We start from the raw sequence: 22972 nt of genomic DNA, 5'->3' as shown, positions 1-22972 counted from the left end.
AACAATGACAGAGTGTTTTCATAAAGAAAAGAAACAAGCTTGGCATAAAAGGTATTTAAGTTATTAAATATGACCTCCATCTATCTAGACATATGACAATTTGTGGCTTACTAGTTCATCGTCACTTCTAAATAAGTACTGAGTCCCCTCTTTTGTACTCCACACATGCTTTTATGTTTTTATTTCTCTCACACTTCATTTTTTTAAACTTGCCCAATTCTTGTCTCATTTCCAAATAAGTCACTAAAATTTACTGTAGTTATAATTTAGAAATACAGTTTTTAAAACGTGCTTTTGTACCTATACCTCCCTTCCATTTTATATTAAGTACTTAATATACATCTATGGAATATGCTAATAGTAGTTACCGATAGTAGATAATGATTCTTACCCGGAAGGCACTTCATTTCCTTATTTTAAATGGAAATAGTAATATCTGTTTTGTTTTACTCTAAAATCTTTACAGAGATCACAGAGTAGTCCAAAAGTATTTATTGATAATTAATACATTATGTATTTATGCACTGTAGATGGAAAAATGAACCAAAGCTTCAAAATCCCTGCCTTTCTGGCATTCACATTCTAGTGGACACAGAAGGATAATGCCACAATAAATCATTAGTGTTTCAGATGACTCTGGCATGGAGGAAAAGAAAGAAAATGAAGGAAAGGTTGTTTAGATTTTAAACAGCAACATTAACAAGGAACTCATGTAAAAGGGACTTTTTAAATAGCAATCTGAAAGAGAAAGAAAAATCAATCAGGAATTCAAAGGAGAATATTCTAGGAAGGATAAGGACCAGAGGCAAAGATACCATGTGTGATACATTTGGAAACCTGTAGGTCTATGTGAAGTGGACATGGAACAACACCCTGGATCCAAATCGGGAAAGGAGTATACCAAGGCTGTATATTGTCACCCTGCTTATTTAACTTATATGCAGAGTACATCATGAGAAATGCCAGGCTGGATGAAGCACAAGGTGGAATCAAGATTACTGGGAGATATATTAATAATGTCAGATATTCAGATGACACCATCCTTATGGCAGAAAGTGAAGTAAAACAAAAGAGCGTCTTGATGAAAGTGAAAGAGGAGAGTGAAAAAGTTGCCTTTAAACTCAATATTCAGAAAACTAAGATCATGGCATCTGGTCTCATCACTTCATGGCTAATAGATGGGGAAAGAATGGAAACAGCAACAGACTTTATTTTGAGGGGCTCTAAAATCACTGCAGATGGTGACTGCAGCCATGAAATTAAAAGATCCTTGCTCCTTGGAAGAAAAGTTATGACCAACCTAGACAGAATATTAAAAAGCAGAGACATTACTTTGCCAACAAAGGTCCGTCTAGTCAAGGCTGTGGTTTTTCCATTGGTCATGTATGGATGTGAGAGTTGGACTCTAAAGAAAGCTGAGTCATGAAGAATTGATACTTTTGAATTGTGGTGTTGGAGAAGACTCTTGAGAGTCCTTTGGTAAACTAGGAGATCCAACCAGTCCATCCTAAAGGAAATCAGTCCTGAATATTCATTGGAAGGACTGATGCTGAAGCTGAAACTCCAATACTTTGGCCACCTGATGTGAATAACTGGCCTATTGGAAAAGACCCTGATTCTGGGAAACATTGGAAGTGGGAGAAGAGGACTACAAAGGCTGAGATGGTTGTATGGCATCACTGACTCAATGGACATGAGTTTGAGTAAACCCTGGGAGTTCGTGATGGACAGGGAAGCCTGTCTGCTGTGGTTCATGGCATCACAAAGAGTCAGACACAACTGAACAACTGAACTGAACTGCACTGAGGTCTATATGTGCATGTACAGAATTCATACAGAAGAATGCAGAAAGTCAGAGCTGATACCTCCACTAAAGCACAAATGTTTCACTTCACTGAGAGACTGATTTATCTCTGCCTATGAGATTTTATCAAGATACCACAACATTCACTGGAGAAAAAGAAGTTAATTGGTGGTTTATTTCAGCTTTCCTATAAGAAGTGTCTAAAAATGAATAAGCTGAAATCAGGTTATCTGCTTGTATGCCAGCAACAAGGTGGCTTAGGAGATTTTTCATGTTCTTCGACACCCAAGAATACCAGAGAGAGAAGAGGTAGTAGTTATTGGAAGAGAAAATGCTAGAAAGAAAAAGATCAGGATGTAGAAATTTCAGGTTTATTAAGACATGGCAGGAAATTAGACTGAAGGACCACTCCACTATTGCAGAAGGACTTGTTTATTACATGTCACATAATGATTGCTTCTGGGATCTGAAAAGGTCTTGATTCACTGTCTCAGTGACCTGTGTGAATCCAGCCATACCCCGACTGGAGGGCAGCAGGAGTACTGATAGGTGGCGAGATACCAAAACACCTATGGAGAGTAAGAAAGAAAATCACAGCTGACCTGGCTACCTTTGTTAGCCTAGAATGACAGGTGAGCATCTTCTTAATAGGGCATTTGTGGGTTTACTCCCTCACAGCCAAGGAGAGCCTCTCTCTGATGGAGGAAGAGACAGCAAAGGAGCAATTCAAGGACAGTTGCTGTTGCTAAGTAGCTTCAGTCATGTCCGACTCTGTGAGACCCCATAGATGGCAGCCTACCAGGCTCCCCCATCCCTGGGATTCTCCAGGCAAGAACACTGAAGTGGGTTTCCATTTCCTTCTCCAGTGCATGAAAGTGAACGTGAAGTCGTTCAGTCATGTCTGACTCTTAGCAACCCCATGGACTGCAGCCTACCAGGCTCCTCCGTCCGTGGGATTTTCCAGGCAAGAGTACTGGAGTGGGGTGTCATTGCCTTCTCTGTCAAGGACAGGAGAAAGCTACAAATTGTTAAACCTGGGTAACTAGGACAATCTACACAATAGACACAATCCAGTAACAGAGAAAATATACAACATCCTTGTTCAAAAATAATTAAGGATTAATTAATTAATTAATTAAGGATAATTAAGACAGTGAGGAAGAACATCATATTTAATCTGTAAAGTTTCTGAAAACAGAGCCCTGTCAACGGCATTAGTTACATGCACATGAAATCAGCCATTCCTACAGCACTCAGGCCAGCAGAACTGACAATAGGGTATATGGAGAAGGAGAGTATCCTGTTCTGCAAAAAAGAAATGGAAGGAAGAAAGAAAGCAAGGTACCAGAGTCCAGGAAGAAGAGTTCAGCTCTGATGAGATCACCCTAGAGAGGAACCCAGCTCAGTGGGCTAGAGCTCGAGATTGAGAACTGGAGGAGAAGGGGGCAACAGAAGAGATGGTTGGATAGCATCACAGACTCAATGAACATGAGTGTGAGCAAACCCCAGGAGATAGTGAATGACAGTGAAGCCTAGTGCACTGCAATCCATGGAGTGGCAAAAAGTCGGACATGATTAGGTGCCTGAACAACAGCTGCTGCTGAGTCACTTCAGTCGTGTCCGACTCTGTGCGACCCCATAGACGGCAGCCCACCAGGCTCCGCTGTCCCTGGGATTCTCCAGGCAAGAACACTGGAGTGGGTTACCATTGCCTTCTCCAATGCATGAAAGTGAAGGTGAGTCACTCAGTTGTGTCTGACTCTTCGCGATCCCGTGGACTGCAGCCTACCAAGCTCCCCTGTCCATGGGATTTTCCAGACAAGTGAAACATAGAGATTTGCATTTGTATATTTTGGTCAAACAGTGTAAAAGTTGGTGGACCTGCTTGAGATTTTACAACAATCTCCTGTTGACTTAAAAATAAGACAAACAAAGACTTACTTCTGGTTTGGGTATGAACCCATTTTCTCAACGTCTGTTTAGGAAAGTTCATTGATGCCTCTCTAAGCTGAATACCATTGATGTATTTCTAGCAGGATTTGGGAGGTAGGAACCTGTTCTTAAAGCAAATCTCAGAGGTACTTAGCAGCAGCAGAAACAAGTGTGTCATTAGGCATCAGCCCTTCAGGGATTCACTGTAACACTATGGGATCAAAGAGCTAATCATGTGTTTCAGACATATTTTTTCATATTTTCTAAATTATTACTTGCCCTGAGAGTGACATGGAAGGCAAGCAATGATTTCATTTTCACATTTTGAAGATGGTCTTATTTTATGTTTTATTTTTCTTTTATACTGAAACTTCCTCTTCTCCTAAAATCCAGAGCTCTTAGCAATGTCCTTTCTAATGGACATCCATGTCTTGGGCAAGATTAGGCATGAACAGGACTATGAAATAGACTATGAAATTGGCAGTCACCTTATTGAGCACTTCTTGTGTGGAGCACTTTCCCTTGGCAATTTAATTGATTCCTCAAAATGACACTTGGAGGTAGGGACTCCTTCCTGTCATTTCAGCTAAAGAATCAGACCTCCACTAAAGGAAGAGTAAAGCCTATGCCACATGTCCAGACAGTGGCAGGGTAGGTTTTTTTTTTAATTAATTTATTTATTTTACTTTACAATATTGTGTTGGTTTTGCCATACATTGACTTGAATCAGACACGAGTATAGATGTGTTCCCCATCCTGAACCCTCCTCCCACCTCCCTCCGCATCCCATCCCTCTGGGTCATCCCAGTGCACCAGCCCTGAGCACCCTGTATCATGCATCAAACCTGGACTGGTTTAGGTTTTGAATTTCTGCCTTCCTGTACCCAACTGACTAGTTTTTCTTTTTCTTTCTTTTTTTATTTTTTAAGTTATGAAAGTGTGATAACACATATGCAGGAGACTTGGGAAATACAGAATGAAGTGACATATAGTTCCACTATATTTTACAATTATTTTTAAGTATGAAAATAAATTTTTAGTTGAATTTTTAATATCAAACTCTCAAAAATTGATTAAAAAATACATAGGAACATAGAAGGGTATAGTAGTCCTCAAAACACCCCAAATCAATTCAACATAATTAAGATTTATACAATTTTCACACAACAGTAAGATAAAAATTCTATTCAAGTTCCCACAGAGTATAAACTAAGAGACACTGGAACATATCCAGGGACATAAAAGAGGGTGCAAAATGTTCAGGGTCTGAACGTATTGAAACCATACAGAGTCTGTTCTCTTATTATCACTGGAGAATTATGTTAGAAATTGATATCAAAATATATTTGAAAATAACCCATATATTTTCAAGTGCAATGTGACATTTGCCAAGAGAGGTCTTTGACTTAGCCACTGAAAGCTTCAATAAAGTTAGAAAACTGAAAAAAAGAAAAAGAAAATGGGTGATTGCAGAGAAGAACGCATTTAAATGAGAAATTAATAGCAAACATACTTTCAAAACCACTTTTTCAACTATGGGAAGGGAAGCTGCCTTTCCTTAACGTGAAGTCAGTTTGTCCTTTTTCTCTCACCTTTCTTTAAAATTCTTGTTTCAGTTTCTTTTCAGTCAGTGCTTTCCTTGTTCTCCTCTGGTTCATGTTAATCTTGAAACTAGGAAATGCTTACATGGAAGGATTCTCAGAGGATGCTTTCTTGCCTCCACAGAACTGGGTTTCACCTCCGTCCTCCACTCTGTCTCACCACTTTGCCCCATCCTGGGCTGACACACTCAGTTTTCATCTCCTACTAATATTTCTGTTGCCACCACTACACTGCAATCTCTTATCTGTAAGAACTGTAATCTCCACAGTTTAGCTTGTGCCCTGGAGATTAATACTTGATCAACAAGCACTGATGGGGAGAATCAAGATCCCACATGCCATGTGTCTCATGATGTGGCCAAAAAAAAAAAAGTTAACAAATATTGATGAATAATTTAAGGAGTGTGTGCAGTGTATAATTCAGCAAATATACTGCACTCCTTGTCTTCTTGTATATTGCTTCCCAGGTACATTTGCATTTATTGAATACACAACCTCATCCCTCATACTTGAAATTCTGTAGGGAGATCATATGGGGTGAGTGACTCTCTTGTTTAACAACTGCAGGGGGGAAAAATGAATGGAAATAATTGATTATGGGTAATAGACATCAAATCCTTAATATGTGTGAGGCATTGACCTCACCACTTTACATGGATTAGTTCAGTCAATCCTCACAAACTCTTTGGGTCATCAGTATTATTATATTCACTTTACAAAAGGGAAACTGAGGACAGTGGAGGATAATTAACTTTCTCTGTCATATTACTATTAATAAATTTTGAGAAAGGGTTTAAACAGATTAATAGATGGTCTTTAATATCATGTTGTTTAGGAAAGAAATGTGGCAAGCTCACACAGTACTACATTCTGGGTAGAGGCAATCATTCATTCATTCATTTCTTCATTAATCTATATAGTTAATAAATTTTCAAGGAAAAACTTTTGCTTGCACTTTGCTATGAATATAGAGAGTATAATAGAAACGTAAATGATGATTTGTGTCCTTAAACCATTTCCTTTTCACAGTGGGAAAGGTGAGACACGCATATTTAAAGTCACACAATAGGATTTTAGATTGTTAAGAATTCTTCATGAAGACCATTCTGGAAAGTGGTAGTATGTAGAGATTGCACTTAATTCTCCATAATGAGAAAGGGCTATAATAATAGTTCAAGAAATATTTATCGAGAATCATCTTATTCACAGGTTTTGTGAAAAATGTTCACTTCATTTCAAACAGTGGGCAAAACTAGACATGCACCTTGCCTCCATGGAGCTGAGACCTCCAAAGTTATGCTGTTTCTCCTGGTTCATGGACAACATTGAAGGGCAACAGCCTAGACTACTAAGTGTAGTTCATTGTTCCAGACCTGAGTATTTTTTGGTGAAATATTCTTCCATAAAGACATATGTCGGGAGCCGCGTTAGGCATTACTGATAAAATGGAGGTACAGCCCCAACCCCCTCTCCTCATTCCGCAGGCACGGTCCCGGCATGAAGGAGTTAGCTCTTGTGATTCTGACTTGTTTCTTCCTTTCTTTGGTTGAGTTGGCTGGAAGGAATGTTAAGGTGCTTATTGTTCTTGACAGGAGCATGAGAAAGCACAAAGCCTTCTGCAGTTGTGCCCAGAAAATAATCCATAAAGTTAACCACTGACATTTATTCAAGAATCTTTACAAAGAATGTTCCAGGATCAGCACATAGGCCGCAGCTTGAGGCCAGGGGAAGGATTGTTATCTGAGACCTGCTTGTGAGGGGAATGTTTATGGCAAAAGAAGTTTGCTGAGCTTAGGGTTAATTAAGAATAGATAGAAGCCTTTTTAGGAGACAGTGATCTTAAGAAGCCTTTTTAGGAGACAGTAATCTTTAGATACTAGGGGCAAACAGGATCTAGAAAGATAAGAAATAAACTGAGGAATGTAGCATGAGTCACAATGTAATCACAAGTTAAGTATAGGACACATAAGAGGAAGTAGATAGTAAAGCTGATTCTGAGAGAATCGCTGAAGCAGGAACTCTGTTTGTAGGACAACAATGATTTCTGGAGACAATAAATTTGGGTGGGGGAAACTAAAAATGTCAAACCTATGACCTAATGCTTTTGTCAAAGTATAAAAGAAAACCTGAAGCTTGAAATAAACATGTAGTCCTGTACTTTGAGTCAGAGGCTACATCATTGCCCGCCGACACCACTCACCCCTTCAGGCTGATTCCCTGGCTGCTGGAGCTGGACTTCGGCAGATATAGTCATAAAGAACCTGAAAACCCATCATGATAATGCAAAGGCCTTTGAGTCAAAGGTTAAGAGTTACCGTTTATTGGAAATTGGAGGCGTTGCCGTCTGAGTGACCATATTTCTTCGGGATCCTCTTCAATGCTTGTTTTACATTGTTGTTCCACAGGCTGTCAATCAATGGATTAAGTACTGGACGTACAAAGGTGTAGAAAACAGCTATTATCTTGGATCCTTCAGCATTCTTATCTGTTGGTGATCTTAAATATGTGCAGAAGATTGCCCCATAATATAGGGTTACAATCGTCACGTGGGAACCACAGGTGAAGAATGCCTTGTGCCTTCCTTCTGCTGATTTGATCCTGAAGATGACAGCAAGAATGAAAGCATAAGACACAGGATGGTGATGAGGCAGTTGCAGAGGTTGAAGCCTGTTGATATGAGCAAATAAAGCTCTTTGACATGAGTTTAAGACCAAGCAAACTTAATGAGTGGTGGGTCAGCAGAGTAGAAATGGTTGACGACATTTGATCTACAAAAGTTCAAACAAAAAGTCAGGATGGCCTGGAAGAGTCAAGTTTGTGCAGATGCACCTGGACATCTTCACACTGTAGTGCAGAGGGTTGTATATGACCACATAGTGGTCATAGGCCATTGCTGTCAGCATGTAAAACTCAGTGAGGAGAAGTGCTATGAAAAAATAACTGTGCAAAACAACCAGCAAGGCTGATGGTCTTCTTCTGAGATACCAGGTTAGTCAGCATCTGTGGGGCTGCAGTAGAGGTATAGCACAAGTCTACAAGGGATAAATGAGTGAGGAAGAAGTACATGGGCGTGTGAAGGTGAGAGTCCAGTCTGATTAAAACCATCATGCTCAGGTTGCCTAGGAGGGTGACCAGGTAAATGACCAGAAACACTCTCTTCTAAACTCTCTTCTAAAAAGAAGAGAGACTGGAGCTTTGGGTGATCCATGAGCCCCAGGAAAATGAATTCTCTTAGTGCAGTGTCATTGGTGAGGGACATTTTCTACACTTGAAACAAATGCAACCAAAGGAGATAAGAAGGTACACATTTTATTACAATTGAAATGATTTTTCTAATACTCTAGATGTTACTCAAAATGAATATTGTCATACACGGCTGCTTTACTTCTATTAAGCCATTGTTTCAGTTTCTTTCTTTTTTTTTAATACTGAACTATTATTTTATTTCCATCTTTTACCTATTCTTGTATCTATGGCTGTATCTATAGATAACTATGCTTCTAACCATAGCTACATTCATGGTCACAAGTGAGGTGCATAATCGTTATCTCCCTGCACTATTTTTTCTTCTGCAGCTCTACTTATCTTATAAGGCCAAGTTCAAGGCTAGTCCCTTGTGATGCATTTCTCACTCTTCTGTCATTATACCTGAGATTGAATTAATCCCCTTCTGCTTTATACTTCCCAAATACACTATAAACTCTAATTTATTCTTCAGCACATTACATCACCAAAGGAGATCCACTTTCTACTCATGGGTTAGTTCTCCAGTTCAGTTCAGTTCAGTTCAGTCACTCAATCATGTCTGAATTCTTGCAACCCCATGAACTGCAACAGGCCAGGCTTCCCTGTCCATCATCAACTCCCGGAGTTTACCCAAACTCATGTCCATTGAGTTGGAGAAGACATCCAACCATCTCATCCTCTACCGTCCTCTTCTCCTCCTGCCCTCAATCCCTCCCAGCATCAGGGTCTTTTCCAATGAGTCAACTCTGCATGAGGTGGCCAAATTACTGGAGTTTCAGCTTCAGCATCAGTCCTTCCAATGAACACTCAGGACTGATCTCCTTTAGGATGGACTGGTTGGATCTCCTTGCAGTCCAAAGGACTCTCAAAAGGCTTATCCAACACCACAGTTCAAAAGCATCAATTCTTCGGCACTCAGCCTTCTTTATAGTCCAACACTCACATCCATATGTGACTACTGGAAAAACCATAGCCTTGACTAGATGGACCTTTATTGACAAAGTAATGTCTCTGCTTTTGAATATGCTATCTAGATTGGTCATAACTTTCCTTCCAAGGAGACAGCATATTTTAATTTCATGGCTGCAGTCACCATCTGCAGTGATTTTGGACCCCAAAAAATAGTCAGTCACTGTTTCCACAGATTCCCCATTGATTTGCCATGAAAAGATGGGATGCCATAATCTTACTTTTCTGAATGTTGAGCTTTAAGCCAACTTTTTCACTCTCCTCTTTCACTTTCATCAAGAAGCTCTTTAGTTTCTCTTCACTTTCTGCCATAAGGGTGGTGTCATCTGCATATCTGAGGTTATTGATATTTCTCCCCACAATCCTGGTTCCAGCTTGTGCTTCATCCAGCCCAAGGTTTCTCATGATATAGTCTGCACATAAGTTAAATAAGCAGGGTGACAATATACAGGCTTGGCTTACTCCTTTTCCTATTTGGAACCACTCCATTGTTCCATGTCCAGTCCTAACTGTTGCTTCCAGACCTGCATTCAGGTTTGTCAAGAGGCAGGTCAGGTGGTCTGGTATTCCCATCTCTTGAAGAATTTTCCACAGTTTATTGTGATCCACACAGTCACAGGCTCTGGCATAGTCAATAAAGCAGAAAAAGATGTTTGGTTTTTTTGTTGTTGTTGTTGTTTTTGAAACTCTCTTGCTTTTACAATGATCCAGCGGATGGTGGCAATTTGATCTCTGGTTCCTCTGCCTTTTCTAAAACCAGTTTGAAAATCTGAAAGTTCACGGTTCATGTATTGCTGAAGCCTGGCTTGGAGAATTTTGAGCATTACTTTGCTAGTGTGTGAAATGTGTGCAATTGTGTGACAGTTTGAACACTCTTTGATATTGCGTCTTTGGGACCGGAATGAAAATTGACCTTTTTCAGGCCTATAGCCACTGCTGTGTTTTCCATACTTGCTGACATATTGAGTGCATCTTTTTCACAGCATCATCCTTTAGGATTTGAAATAGCTCAGCTGGGAATCTATCACCTCGACTAGCTTTGTTCATAGTGATGATAGTGATACCTCCTGAGGCCCGCTTGACTTCACACTACAGGTTGCTTGAATCCAGGTGAGTGATGATACCATAGTGGTTATCTGGGGCATTAAGGTCTTTTTTGTATAGTTCTTCTGTGTATTCTTGCCACCTCTTCTTAATATCTTCTGCTTTGTTAGGTCCATGCCATTTCTATCCTTTATATAGCCCATCTCTGCATGAACTGCTTCCTTGGTATATCCAATTTGCTTGAGGAATTCTCTAGTCTTTCCTAGTCTATTGTTTTCCATTTCTTTTCACTGATCACTTGGGGTTGCTTTCTTATCTTCCCTTGCTATTCTTCTGAAATCTGTATTCAGATGGATATATCTTTCCTTTTCTCCTTTGCCTTTCACATCTCTTCTTTTCTCAGCTATTTGTAAGGTCTCCTCAGACAACCATTTTGCCTTTTTGTGTTTCTTCTTGGGGATGGTTTTGATCACTGTTCCAGTACAATGTTATGAATCCTCGTCGGTTGTTCCCCAGGCACTCTACCTACCGAATTATTCCCTTGAATCTATTAACCTCAATCAGATCAGATCAGATTAGTCGCTCAGTCATGTCCGGCTCTTTGTGACACCATGAATCACAGCACGCCAGGCCTCCCTGGTAATCACCAACTCCCGGAGTTCACTGAGACTCATGTCCATCGAGTCAGTGATGCCATCCAGCCATCTCATCCTCTGTTGTCCCCTTCTCCTCTTGCCCCCCAGTCCCTCCCAGCATCAGAGTCTTTTCCAATGAGTCAACTCTTCGCATGAGGTGGCCAAAGTACTGGAGTTTCAGCTTTAGCATCATTCCTTCCAAAGAAATCCCAGGGCTGCTCTCCTTCAGAATGGACTAGTTGAAATTCCTTGCAGTCCAAGGGACTCTCAAGAGTCTTCTCCAACACCACAGTTCAAAAGCATCAATTCTTCAGCACTCAGCCTTCTTCACAGTCCAACTCTCACATCCATACATGACCACTGGAAAAACCATAGCCTTGAATAGACGGACCTTTGATGGCAAAGTAATATCTCTGCTTTTCAATATGCTATCTAGGTTGGTCATAACTTTCCTTCCAAGGAGTAGGCGTGTTTTAATTTCATGGCTGCAGTCACCATCTGCAGTGATTTTGGAGCCAAAAAAATAAAGTCTGACACTGTTTCCCATCTATTTCCCATGAAGTCATGGGACTGGATACCACGATCTTCGTTTTCTGAATGTTGAGCTTTAAGCCAACTTTTTCACTCTCCACTTTCACCTTCATCAAGAGGCTTTTGAGTTCCTCTTCACTTTCTGCCATAAGGGTGGTGTCATCTGCATATCTGAGGTTATTGATATTTCTCCCGGCAATCTTGATTCCAGCTTGTGTTTCTTCCAGTCCAGCGTTTCTCATGATGTACTCTGCATATAAGTTAAATAAACAGGGTGACAATATATAGCCTTGACGAAGTCCTTTTCCTATTTGGAACCAGTCTGTTGTTCCATGTCCAGTTCTAACTGTTGCTGCCTGACCTGCATATAGGTTTCTCAAGAGGCAGATCAGGTAGTCTGGTATTCCCATCTCTTGAAGAATTTTCCACAGTTTATTATGATCTACACAGCCAAAGGCTTTGGCATAGTCAATAAAGCAGAAATAGATGTTTTTCTGGAACTCTCTTGCTTTTTCCATGATCCAGCGAATGTTGGCAATTTGATCTCTGGTTCCTCTGCCTTTTCTAAAACCACCTTGAACATCAGGAAGTTCATGGTTCACATATTGCTGAAGCCTGGCTTGGAGAATTTTGAGCATTACTTTACTAGTGTGAGATGAGTGCAATTGTGTGGTAGTTTGAGCATTCCTTGGCATTGCCTTTCTTTGGGACTGGAATGAAAACTGACCTTTTCCAGTCCTGTGGCCACTGCTGAGTTTCCCAAATTTGCTGGTATATTGAGTGCAGCACTTTCACAGCATCATGTTTCAGGATTTGAAAGAGCTCAACTGGAATTCCATCACCTCCACTAGCTTTGTTCGTAGTGATGCTTTCTAAGGCCCACTTGACTTCACATTCCAGGATGTCTGGCTCTAGGTCAGTGATCACACCATCGTGATTATCTGGGTCGTGAAGATCTGTTTTGTACAGTTCTTCTGTGTATTCTTGCCATCTCTTCTTAATATCCTCTGCTTCTGTTAGGTCCATGCCATTTCTGTCCTTTATTGTGCCCATCTTTGCATGAAATGTTCCCTTGGTATCTCTAATTTTCTTGAAGAGATCTCTAGTCTTTCCCATTCTGTTGTTTTCCTCTATTTCTTTGCATTGATCACTGAGGAAGGCTTTCTGATCTCTTCTTGCTATTCTTTGGAACTCTGCATTCAGATGTTTATATCTTTCCTTTGTTCCTTTGCTTTTCACTTCTCTTCTTTTCATAGCTATTTTTAAGGCCTCCTCATACAGCCATTTTGGGTTTTTGCATTTATTTTCCATGGGGATGGTCTTGATCCCTGCCTCCTGTACAATGTCACAAACCTCATTCCATAGTTCATCAGGCACTCTAATCTATCAGATCTAGGCCCTTAAATCTATTTCTCACTTCCACTGTATAGTCATAAGGGATTTGATTTAGGTCATACCTCGATGGTCTAGTGGTTTTCCCTACTTTCTTCAATTTAAGTCTGAATTTGGCAATAAGGAATTCATGATCTGAGCCACAATTGGCTCCTTGTCTTGTTTTTGCTGACTGTATAGAGCTTCTCCATCTTTGGCTGCAAAGAATATAATCAATCTGATTTCAGTGTTGACCATCTGGTGATGTCCATGTGTAGAGTCTTCTCTGGTGTTTTTGGAAGAGGGTGTTTGTTATGATCAGTGCATTTTCTTGGCAAAACTCTGTACATCTTTGCCCTGCTTCATTCCGTATTCCAAGGCCAAATTTGCCTGTTACTCCGGGTGTTTCTCGACTTCCTGCTTTTGCATTCCAGTCCTCTATAATGAAAAGGACATCTTTTTTGGGTGTTAGTTCTAAAAGATCTTGTAGGTCTTCATAGAACCATTCAACTTCAGCTTCTTCAGCGTTACTGGTTGGAGCATAAACTTGGATTACTGTGATATTGAATGGTTTGCCTTGGAAATGAACAGAGATCATTCTATCGTTTTTGAGATTGCATCCAAGTACTGCATTTCTGACTCTTTTGTTGACCATGATGGCTACTCCATTTCTTCTAAGAGATTCCTGCCTGCAGTAGTAGATATAATGGTCATCTGAGTTAAATTCACCCATTCCAGTCCATTTCAGTTCGCTAATTCCTAGAATGTTGACATTCACTCTTGCCATCTCTTGTTTGTCCATTTCCAATTTGCCTTGATTCATGGACCTGACATTCCAGGTTCCAAAGCAATATTGCTCTTTACAGCATCGGACCTTGCTTCTATCACCAGTCACATCCAGAGCTGGGTATTCTTTTTGCTTTGGCTCCATCCCTTCATTCTTTCTGGAGTTATTTCTCCACTGATCTCCAGTAGCATATTGGGCACCTACTGACCTAGGGAGTTCCTCTTTCAGTATCCTATCATTTTGCTTTTTCATACTGTTTATGGGGTTCTCGAGGCAAGAATAATGGTTTGCCATTCCCTTCTCCAGTGGACCACATTCTGTCAGATCTCTCCACCATGACCCGCCCATCTTGGGTTGCCCCACGGGCATGGCTTAGTTTCATTGAGTTAGACAAGGCTGTGGTCCTAGTGTGATTAGATCGACTAGTTTTCTGTGAGTATGGTTTCAGTGTGTCTGCCCTCTGATGCCCTTTTGCAACACCTACCGTCTTACTTGGGTTTCTCTTACCTTGGGCTAAGTATCTCTTCACGGCTACTCCAGCAAAGCGCAGTGGCTGCTCCTAACCTTGGACGAGGGGTATCTCCTCACCGCCACCCTTCCTGACCTTCAACGTGGGATAGCTCTTCTAGGCCCTCCTGCGCCTGTGCAGCCATGGCTCCTTGGACATGGGGTTGGTCCTCCCAGCTGCCACCTCTGGCCTTGGGCGTGTTGGTGTGGGGTAGCTCCTCCCAGCCGCTTCCCCTGACCTCAGACGTGGGGTAGCTCCTCCTGGCCACTGCCCCTGACCTCGGATGCCTGGTAGCTCCTCTCGGCCGCCCCCCCAACCTTGGACACAAGGTAGCTCCTCTCGGCCGTTCCTGAGCCATCCCAGCATGGCACTCTTGGCCACTGCCCCTGACCTCGGACATGGGGTAACTCCTCTTGGCCACCACCCTTCGGGTGTTGTGTCCTCCTGGCTTCTGCCCCTGACCTCAGACGTGGGGTAGCTCCTCTCAGCCACGCTTAGTGCGCCGGTCGTTGCAGCCGCCTGCATAGGTCAACAAAAATAAGCCAGAATATAAGACATTTTAAATACTGAAAGCAAGTATCTGTCTTTCTACATTCATACCCAAATAAATTCTCCTCTGAGAATGGACAAGTGATATTCTCAGATAAGTGGATAGAGAGGGACTCTCACTGAAAGAACTGATTAAGGATATATATCACACAGAAGAAAACTAAACCATAAATGAACAATGGGTGCCATATAATGTGAAAGTGAAGTCGCTCAGTCGTGTCCAACTCTTTGCAACCCCGTGGACTGTAGCCCACCAGGCTTCTCCGTCCATGGGATTCTCCGGGCAAGAATACTGGAGTGGGTTACTATAATAGTGAGAGAAAAATTGATAAATGTCATGAAAGTTAAAGGAACATGAACATTGAATCACCATTTAATATAACTGTAATCATATACAATAAAGATAATATTTAAAGTTCATTAATAAATGATTTACTATTGATGATTTATTCTATACCTGCAAATGACAGTTTATAAGTTAGAAGCAGGATGAATTCATAATTAAAATATTGTATATTCCTTTTGGGAGAAGGCAATGGCACCCCACTCCAGTACTGTTGCCTGGAAAATCCCATGGACGGAGGAGCCTTGTAGGCTGCAGTCCACGGGGTCGCTAAGAGTCAGACACGACTGAGCGACTTCACTTTCACTTTCCACTTTCATGCATTGCAGAAGGAAATGGCAACCCACTCCAGTGTTCTTGCCTGGAGAATCCCAAGGACGGAGAAGCCTGGTAGGCTGCAGTCCATGGGGTCTCACAGAGTCGGACACGACTGAAGCAACTTAGCAGCAGCAGCATATTCCTTTCATTATTTAATAGCAATATAGATATACTGATTAACGAAGACTAAGTTAAGACAAGTATGCATACACAATTTAAGGGAACTTACTAATAATAGAAAATAGACTGTGTCATAGTCAAACAAGGATTAAAAAGGAAAGAAAGTTGCAAAATATGATTTAATTCACAGTAGGTAAAGAGGAGAAAAAGCACAAAAAAAATTGTGGAAAGCACAAACTAAGTTGTCAGAATTATTCAAAAGTGGCAATATCCACAATAAAATAAGAAATAGTGATCAAAAGGACTCTGGGCCTGAAAATAAAAAGGTAAAAATAAACATACTGGACATAACCAACCAAAAACAAAAAATAACAGTCAAATATATGTGAATATCAGACAAATCAGGCTTTTAGACTTTATACATCATAGAAGGGAAAGAAAGTATAAGTGATAAAAGGAATAATACTAGTTTAGCAGTTGATAAGACCTAATAATATAGTCTAAATAGTTTCAAAAACTACAAAAGAAAATAGGCAATTCCACATCATCGTTCTCCATTTTCATATCTTAAAATTCAAACACTGAAGATCTGATTAAAAAAATTTACTGGATAGACTTAATAGGACGCTGCTCTGCTCAGTTCCCATCTCTTCTAAGCATGTTTCAGTGTCATCGTCTTTCCCCCAGATATGCTTCAGGAGGATATGCCAAAGATGAGCCCTAGTGTCCATGACATGGAGAGGTGATGGATCTGAGTTTCTGAAACAATGAAATAAAAGGACCTGCTGTTATAGCACAGGGAGGACTGCTCAATATTCTACAATAATCTAAATGGGTAAACAATTTGAAAAATATAGATTCATGTATAGTTATAACTGAGTCGCTTTGCTGTACACCTGAAACTCACACAACATTGTTAATCAACTATGCTCCAAGATGATAAGAAAGCTGTTGTACATATACACAATGGAGTATTATTCAGCCATTAAAAAGAATACATTTGAATCAGTTCTAATGAGGTGGATGAAACTGGAGCCTATTATACAGAGTGAAGTAAGCCAGAAAGAAAAACACCAGTACAGTATACTAATGCATATGTATGGAATTTAGAAAGATGGTAACAATAATCCTGTATCAGTTCAGTTCAGTTCAGTCGCGTCCGACTCTTTTCGACCCCATGAATCGCAGCACGCCACGCCTCCCTGTCCATCACCAACTCCCGGAGTTCACCCAGACTCACGTCCATCGAGTCCGTGATGCCATCCAGCCATCTCATCCTCTGTTGTCCCCTTCTCCTCCTGCCCCCAATCCCTCCCAGCATCAGAGTCTTTTCCAATGAGTCAATTCATCGCATGAGGTGGCCAAAGTACTGGAGTTTCAGCTTTAGCATCATTCCTTCCAAAGAAATCCCAGGGCTGATCTCCTTCAGAATGGACTGGTTGGATCTCCTTGCAGTCCACAGGACTCTCAAGAGTCTTCTCCAACACCACAGTTCAAAAGTATCAGTTCTTCGGCACTCAGCCTTCTTCACAGTCCAACTCTCACATCCATACATGACCACAGGAAACACCATAGCCTTGACTAGACAGACCTTTGTTGGCAAAGTAATGTCTCTGCTTTTGAATATGCCATCTAGGTTGGTCATAACTTTCCTTCCAAGGAGTAAGTGTCTTTTAATTTCATGGCTGCAGTCACCATCTGCTGTGATTTTGGAGCCAAAAAAATAAAGTCTGACACTGTTTCCACTTTTCCCCATCTATTTCTCATGAAGTGATGGGACCGGATGCCATAATCTTAATTTTCTGAATGTTGAGCTTTAAGCCAACTTTTTCACTCTCCACTTTCACCTTCATCAAGAGGCTTTCTAGTTCCTCTTCACTTTCTGCCATAAAGATGGTGTCATCTGCATATCTGAGGTTATTACGAGACAGCAAAATAGACACTGATGTATAGAACAGTCTTTTGAACTCTGTGGGAGAGGGAGAGGGTGGGATTATTTGGGAGAATAGCATTGAAACATGTATAATATCATATATGAAACGAGTCACCAGTCCAGGTTCAATGCACGATACTGGATGCTTGGGGCTGGTGCATTGGGATGACCCAGAGGGATGGTATGGGGAGGGAGGAGGGTTCAGGATGGGGAACACGTGTATACTTGTGGTGGATTCATGTTGATATATGGCAAAACCAATACAATATTGTAAAGTTAAAAATTAAAAAAAAATAGAAAAAAAAAAAGAAAATGTGGCATTGCGTGATATCCTAACACTGCTAGTTATCCTGACACTGGTAGTCTATACTGCTTTATATTTTGGATGTATGCTGGAAATTGTTCATAACAAAACAAAACAGAAAAAATGGAACCTCAAAACTAGTTTTGTGATGGGGATATAGATAGATTAAAACACTTAAAATATATAATAAAAATATTCTGTAGGATATTTAGGATTTACTTCAACAATCTTATGAATGAAGATTCTATTGGACCAGTACAAATAGCTAAAGATATATCTTGGAGTAATAACCTGAGATTCCTAAAGGTTTTCACTTCATATAATTTTAATAAAAAATACAAAAAAAAAGTCCAACAAGCAAGTTCACATATTTGGTGACTATGGGTAATGTAGATAGAATAATCTGTTTTTTTGCTAATTTTATAGAGCAATGACAATGCTGTTTGGTCTTGTGTCTTAACATATGTGTGGTATTATTTTAATATACTGAGTCAAAACTAACAATTTGATAACATTCTTCCAAGTCTCATAGGTGAATTATAAAAGGAAAAGAATAGTCAATAGGCAAAATGATTTGTTAAATTAAAGTGCTCACTGATTGATCAGAGAATACAGGTATGTTACATGCCAGTGACCAAAATGTCTACACTATTTGGCAAATAGCTTCTCTTGAATCGCTCTTCTTACTGCTTTTTAAACATTTTCTCCACCAGTGGATCTTCCCAACCCAGTTCTGAAACCTGCATTTTCTGAGTCCCCTGAACTGCAAGCAGATCCTTTACCACTGAGCCACTGGAAAAGCCTCTATAACCGTTCTAAAAATTGTAAATCACTATGCTGAACACCAGGCTTTCCTGGTGGCTCGGACTCTAAAGAATCTGCCCGCAATGTGGGAGACCTGGGTTCAATCTCTGAGTTGGGAAGATACCCTAGAGAGGGGCATGTCAACCTACTTGAGTATTCTTGCCTGGAGAATCCCCATGGACAGAGGAGCCTGGCAGGCTACAGTCCATGGGATCACAAAGAGTCGGACATGACTGGGGGACTTTCAAATGTTGTATACCTGAAACTTAAAATTACAAATCAGTTATAAATCAGTTTTTTTTTTTTTTGTCTTTTACTTTATTTTGTTTTTTTTCAACTGCACTCACTCTTTTTTTTAACCATAATTCATTTTTTTTTATTTTTCTTTTTTTTTTCTTTAATAGAAAATTATTTAATTAGTATACATATGTTCCCCATCTTGAACCCTCCTCCCTCCTCCCTCTCCACACCATCCCTCTGGGTCGTCCCAGTGCACCAGCCCCAAGCATCCAGTATCGTACATCGAACCTGGACTGGCTACTAGTTCCATATATGATATTACACGTTTCAATGCCATTCTCCCAAATCATCCCACCCTCTCCTTCTCCCACAGAGTCCAAAAGACTGTTCTATACATCAGTGTCTCTTTTGCTGTCTCATATACAGGGTTAGGGTTAGGGTATTACTCAGCCATTAAAATGAATACATTTGAATCAGTTCTAATGAGGTGGATGAAACTGGAGCCTATTATACAGACTGAAGTAAGCCAGAAAGAAAAACACCAATACAGTATACTAACGCATATACATGGAATTTAGAAAAATCAGTTTTTTAAAAAATCAACTCGATTTACTTAACAGAACCAAGTTCTGCTCAACTCTCATCTCTTCTGAGTTTTCCAGCATCGTGAGCTTCCCCAACTTGTATGTCCCGGGGGAGACACCAAAGGTGAGCAGTCAGGTCCATGAAATGGAGATTTGAGCAAATTTGAAATAAGCGTCATTGTGTGAAAACTTAATGATGATTAGTTATGCTTCGAAAAGTGTTCTTTATATCATTCACTATTTTTGTCTGTGAGCTGTTAACAGAGCATAATTTAAAAAAAAAAAAAAAAAGTGAAAGCCTAATATAAGTTAGTGCTGGAGGCATATTGGTTAAAAAAAATTTTTAAGAAATAATTTTTAAAAATCTAAAGGAAATTTGGCATTTCTGTCAAACATTTAATCAATGAGGATTCCATTAGTATAGTTCTTAAGTAATAATTTAAGATACTCAAAGATCTTGGATATATAATGTGAACAAAGGAAAAAACCAACCAACCAAAGAAAAAACTTTCCTCCTTATACGATTGACAAGTTTTGGAAAATAATTTGGAAAATATTAAACCCCTCAAATCAAACAAATTGGCATTGTCTTAGGATCATTGGTAATTCTGCCTTTTATAACTTTCTACCTTTATGAGTACTGTGCACAGAATTATCTGTCCTTTACTAATATTACAAAAATAGCAATGCTGTCTGGTCTTGTCATTGAATTTCCACGTGGTATTCCTTTTAAATACACTGAAATGACACAAGCTAATGATCTGACAGATTCTTTCACATTTCATAAGTGAATTGCAAAAGGAAAAACTAAGTCAATGACAAAAAGTGACTTATCAATTTAAAATTCTCTCTAATCGGTCAGAAAATACAAATCTATTACATATGTCTGGCCAAATGTGTACCTAATTAAACAAAAATTTTCTCTTGCATTACTCTCCTTATTGCTCTTTTAACATCTTTGTTCCGAAGGCTGTAGATCAAAGGGTTAAGCATAGGACTCAGAAAGATATAAAAAACAGCTGCAATTTTGGTCTGTTCTACAGATGCCTCAGAAGGCGGCCTCAGATACATCCAGAACAGTGTGCCATAAAACATAGTGACAACTGTCAGATGAGACCCACAGGTGGAGAAGGCCTTGTGCCTCCCTTCTGGAGAACACATTTGCAGAATGGCTGTAAAGATGAAAATGTAGGAAATGAGGATGATGGTGAGAGAAAACACGAGATTGGAACCAGCCACCACGAACATGGCAGTTTCATTGACATGAGTGTCTGAGCAGGCCAGGACTAGGAGAGGAGGGTCCGCACAATAAAAGTGGTTGATTTCATTGGGTCCACAGAAGGAGAGGCGGAGCATCAGGATGGTCTGTGCAAGACCGTTTGCAAAGCCGTAAGTATAAGATGTAGCAACGAGAGAGAGGCAGACACCTCGGGACATTTTGCTGCCATATAACAAGGGTTTGCAGATGGCCGTGTAGCGGTCATAAGCCATTGCTGTGAGCATATAGCTATCTGTGAGCCCCAAAGAAATGAAAAAGTCAAACTGTATAAAGCAACCAAGGAAGGAAATAGTTTTTCTCTTGGATAAAAGATTGACCAGCATCTGAGGAGTGACATTGGTGGCATAACAGAGATCTACAAAGGAGAGGTGGCTGAGGAAGAAGTACATTGGAGTCTGAAGCTTTGAGTCAGCTCTGATTAACAAAATCATGCTCACATTGCCAAAGACTGTGATCAGGTAGATGACTAGGAAGACCACAAAAAGGACAGGCTGCAACTCAACTCGATCTGTCAGTCCCAGGAGGATAAACTCAGTCACTTCTGTGTAATTTTCTCTTAACATTGTGTTTGCTCAGCTTCCAATGATGTCTAAAGTAAATGAAATAAAAATGCATTTGTTTTTTTTATCATTTTCCATTACTCACATCATCAATGCCTACTTCTTTCAAACTTCTAAACACATATGGCATAAAGAAGTTCCATAGAGGACTTTCTAGGTGATCCAGCAGTTAAAACTTCATTTTGCAATGCAGGGAACAAGGATTTGAACCCCTTTTAGGAAACCATGATCCCACATGCCTCATGGCCAAAAAAAACAAAACATAAAACAGAAACAATATTATAAGAAATTCGGTAGTCTTTTAAAATGTTCCATATCAAATTTTTCTTTAAATATCCAGAAATAACCTAGTAATCATACACTAGATGCTTCAATATTTAACTTAATATAGAACACAATTACATAGTTTCAAATGCTTTTCTGCAAGTCTTTTCATAGTTGAGAAGCTTAGATCTTTCCTACAAATCATTATCATGAATAGGTCACTTCCAATCCCTTTAAATATTGCTTTTCTTTAAAACTATGATTCTTTGTTTTCAGAATGATTTTGATGTGGTGTCTAAAGAGTCAGTAATTGAAATTCATTTTGTTCCCCCCACAGGTGAATGATTTAGGGAAACAGAACAGATAGATCTTTATAGAACCAGTGTCTGCCTACCTGCCACTCTAACCTCAAGGTTATTTTCAAGCTAGTCCCTCACCCTGTAATGCATGTTCATTTTATCCACACTTGCCTATCTCAGGTTGCCCTTACATTACCAAATCTTACTTCAGTAAGATATCCCAAGCTATCCTTAGCTTTGTATATTTCAGACAATTATTTAGGGCAATAATTGACTTAGCAGCAGCAGCAATTGGCTCATGGGACACAAAATTAAATTGGTGTTTTTGTATAAATACAGGTAAAAATACAGTACATAAACAACATGTGATTATTTTTATATATCCAGATTTATCAGTGATGTTAAATATTAAAGGAGGGAATAATTGGGATAAAATAATGTATTAAAAATGTCCCCTTGAGGAGAAGACAATTTTTTAAAAAGTGATTGACACACCCATCCCCAAACTGTAATAATTTTGTTGTAACTTTACCTCATTTTAACTCTTTCATAATGTAAGAATAAGTTGTATGATAGGGATTCAATTTGAGTTCTGTAAAGGTCACACGGAGAATAATGATAGTACTTTTTATAAAACTGAGACAGTATGTAATAAATCATAAAGTGCATTTTGCAACTTTTGTACATGATAAAGGAGACCATCTCCTTGGAAGAAAATCTATGATGATCCTAGACAGCACATTAAAAAGCAGAGACATTACTTTGTTGACAAAGGTCTGTCTAGCATAAGGTATGGATTTTTCAGTAGTCAGGTATGGATGTAAGAGTTGGACCATAAAGAAAGCTGAACACCTAAGAATTGATGTTTTTGAGCTATGGTGTTGGAGAAGACTCTTGAGAGTCCAAGAGAGTCCCTTGGACTGCAAGGAGATCCAACCAGTTCATCC

General features: G+C 39.8%; 1 protein-coding gene and 1 pseudogene across 1 annotated transcript; both read right to left on the bottom strand.

Annotated features, from left to right (window-relative positions):
- Positions 1–7655: 7655 nt before the first annotated feature.
- Positions 7656–10679, bottom strand: LOC113906018 (annotated as a pseudogene).
- A 9850-nt stretch (positions 10680–20529) lies between these two features.
- On the bottom strand, positions 20530–21465 carry LOC113904649 (olfactory receptor 1030-like). The gene has a single exon (XM_027561770.1). The coding sequence runs from the start codon at positions 21463–21465 to the stop codon at positions 20530–20532; it is 936 nt and encodes a 311-aa protein (XP_027417571.1).
- Positions 21466–22972: the final 1507 nt, after the last annotated feature.

The sequence above is a fragment of the Bos indicus x Bos taurus genome, chromosome 15 (assembly GCF_003369695.1).
Source record: "Bos indicus x Bos taurus breed Angus x Brahman F1 hybrid chromosome 15, Bos_hybrid_MaternalHap_v2.0, whole genome shotgun sequence".
Taxonomy (NCBI): domain Eukaryota; kingdom Metazoa; phylum Chordata; class Mammalia; order Artiodactyla; family Bovidae; genus Bos; species Bos indicus x Bos taurus.
The sequence above is the reverse complement of the archived record's forward strand: the minus strand, read 5'-3'. Positions and strand labels throughout refer to the sequence as shown.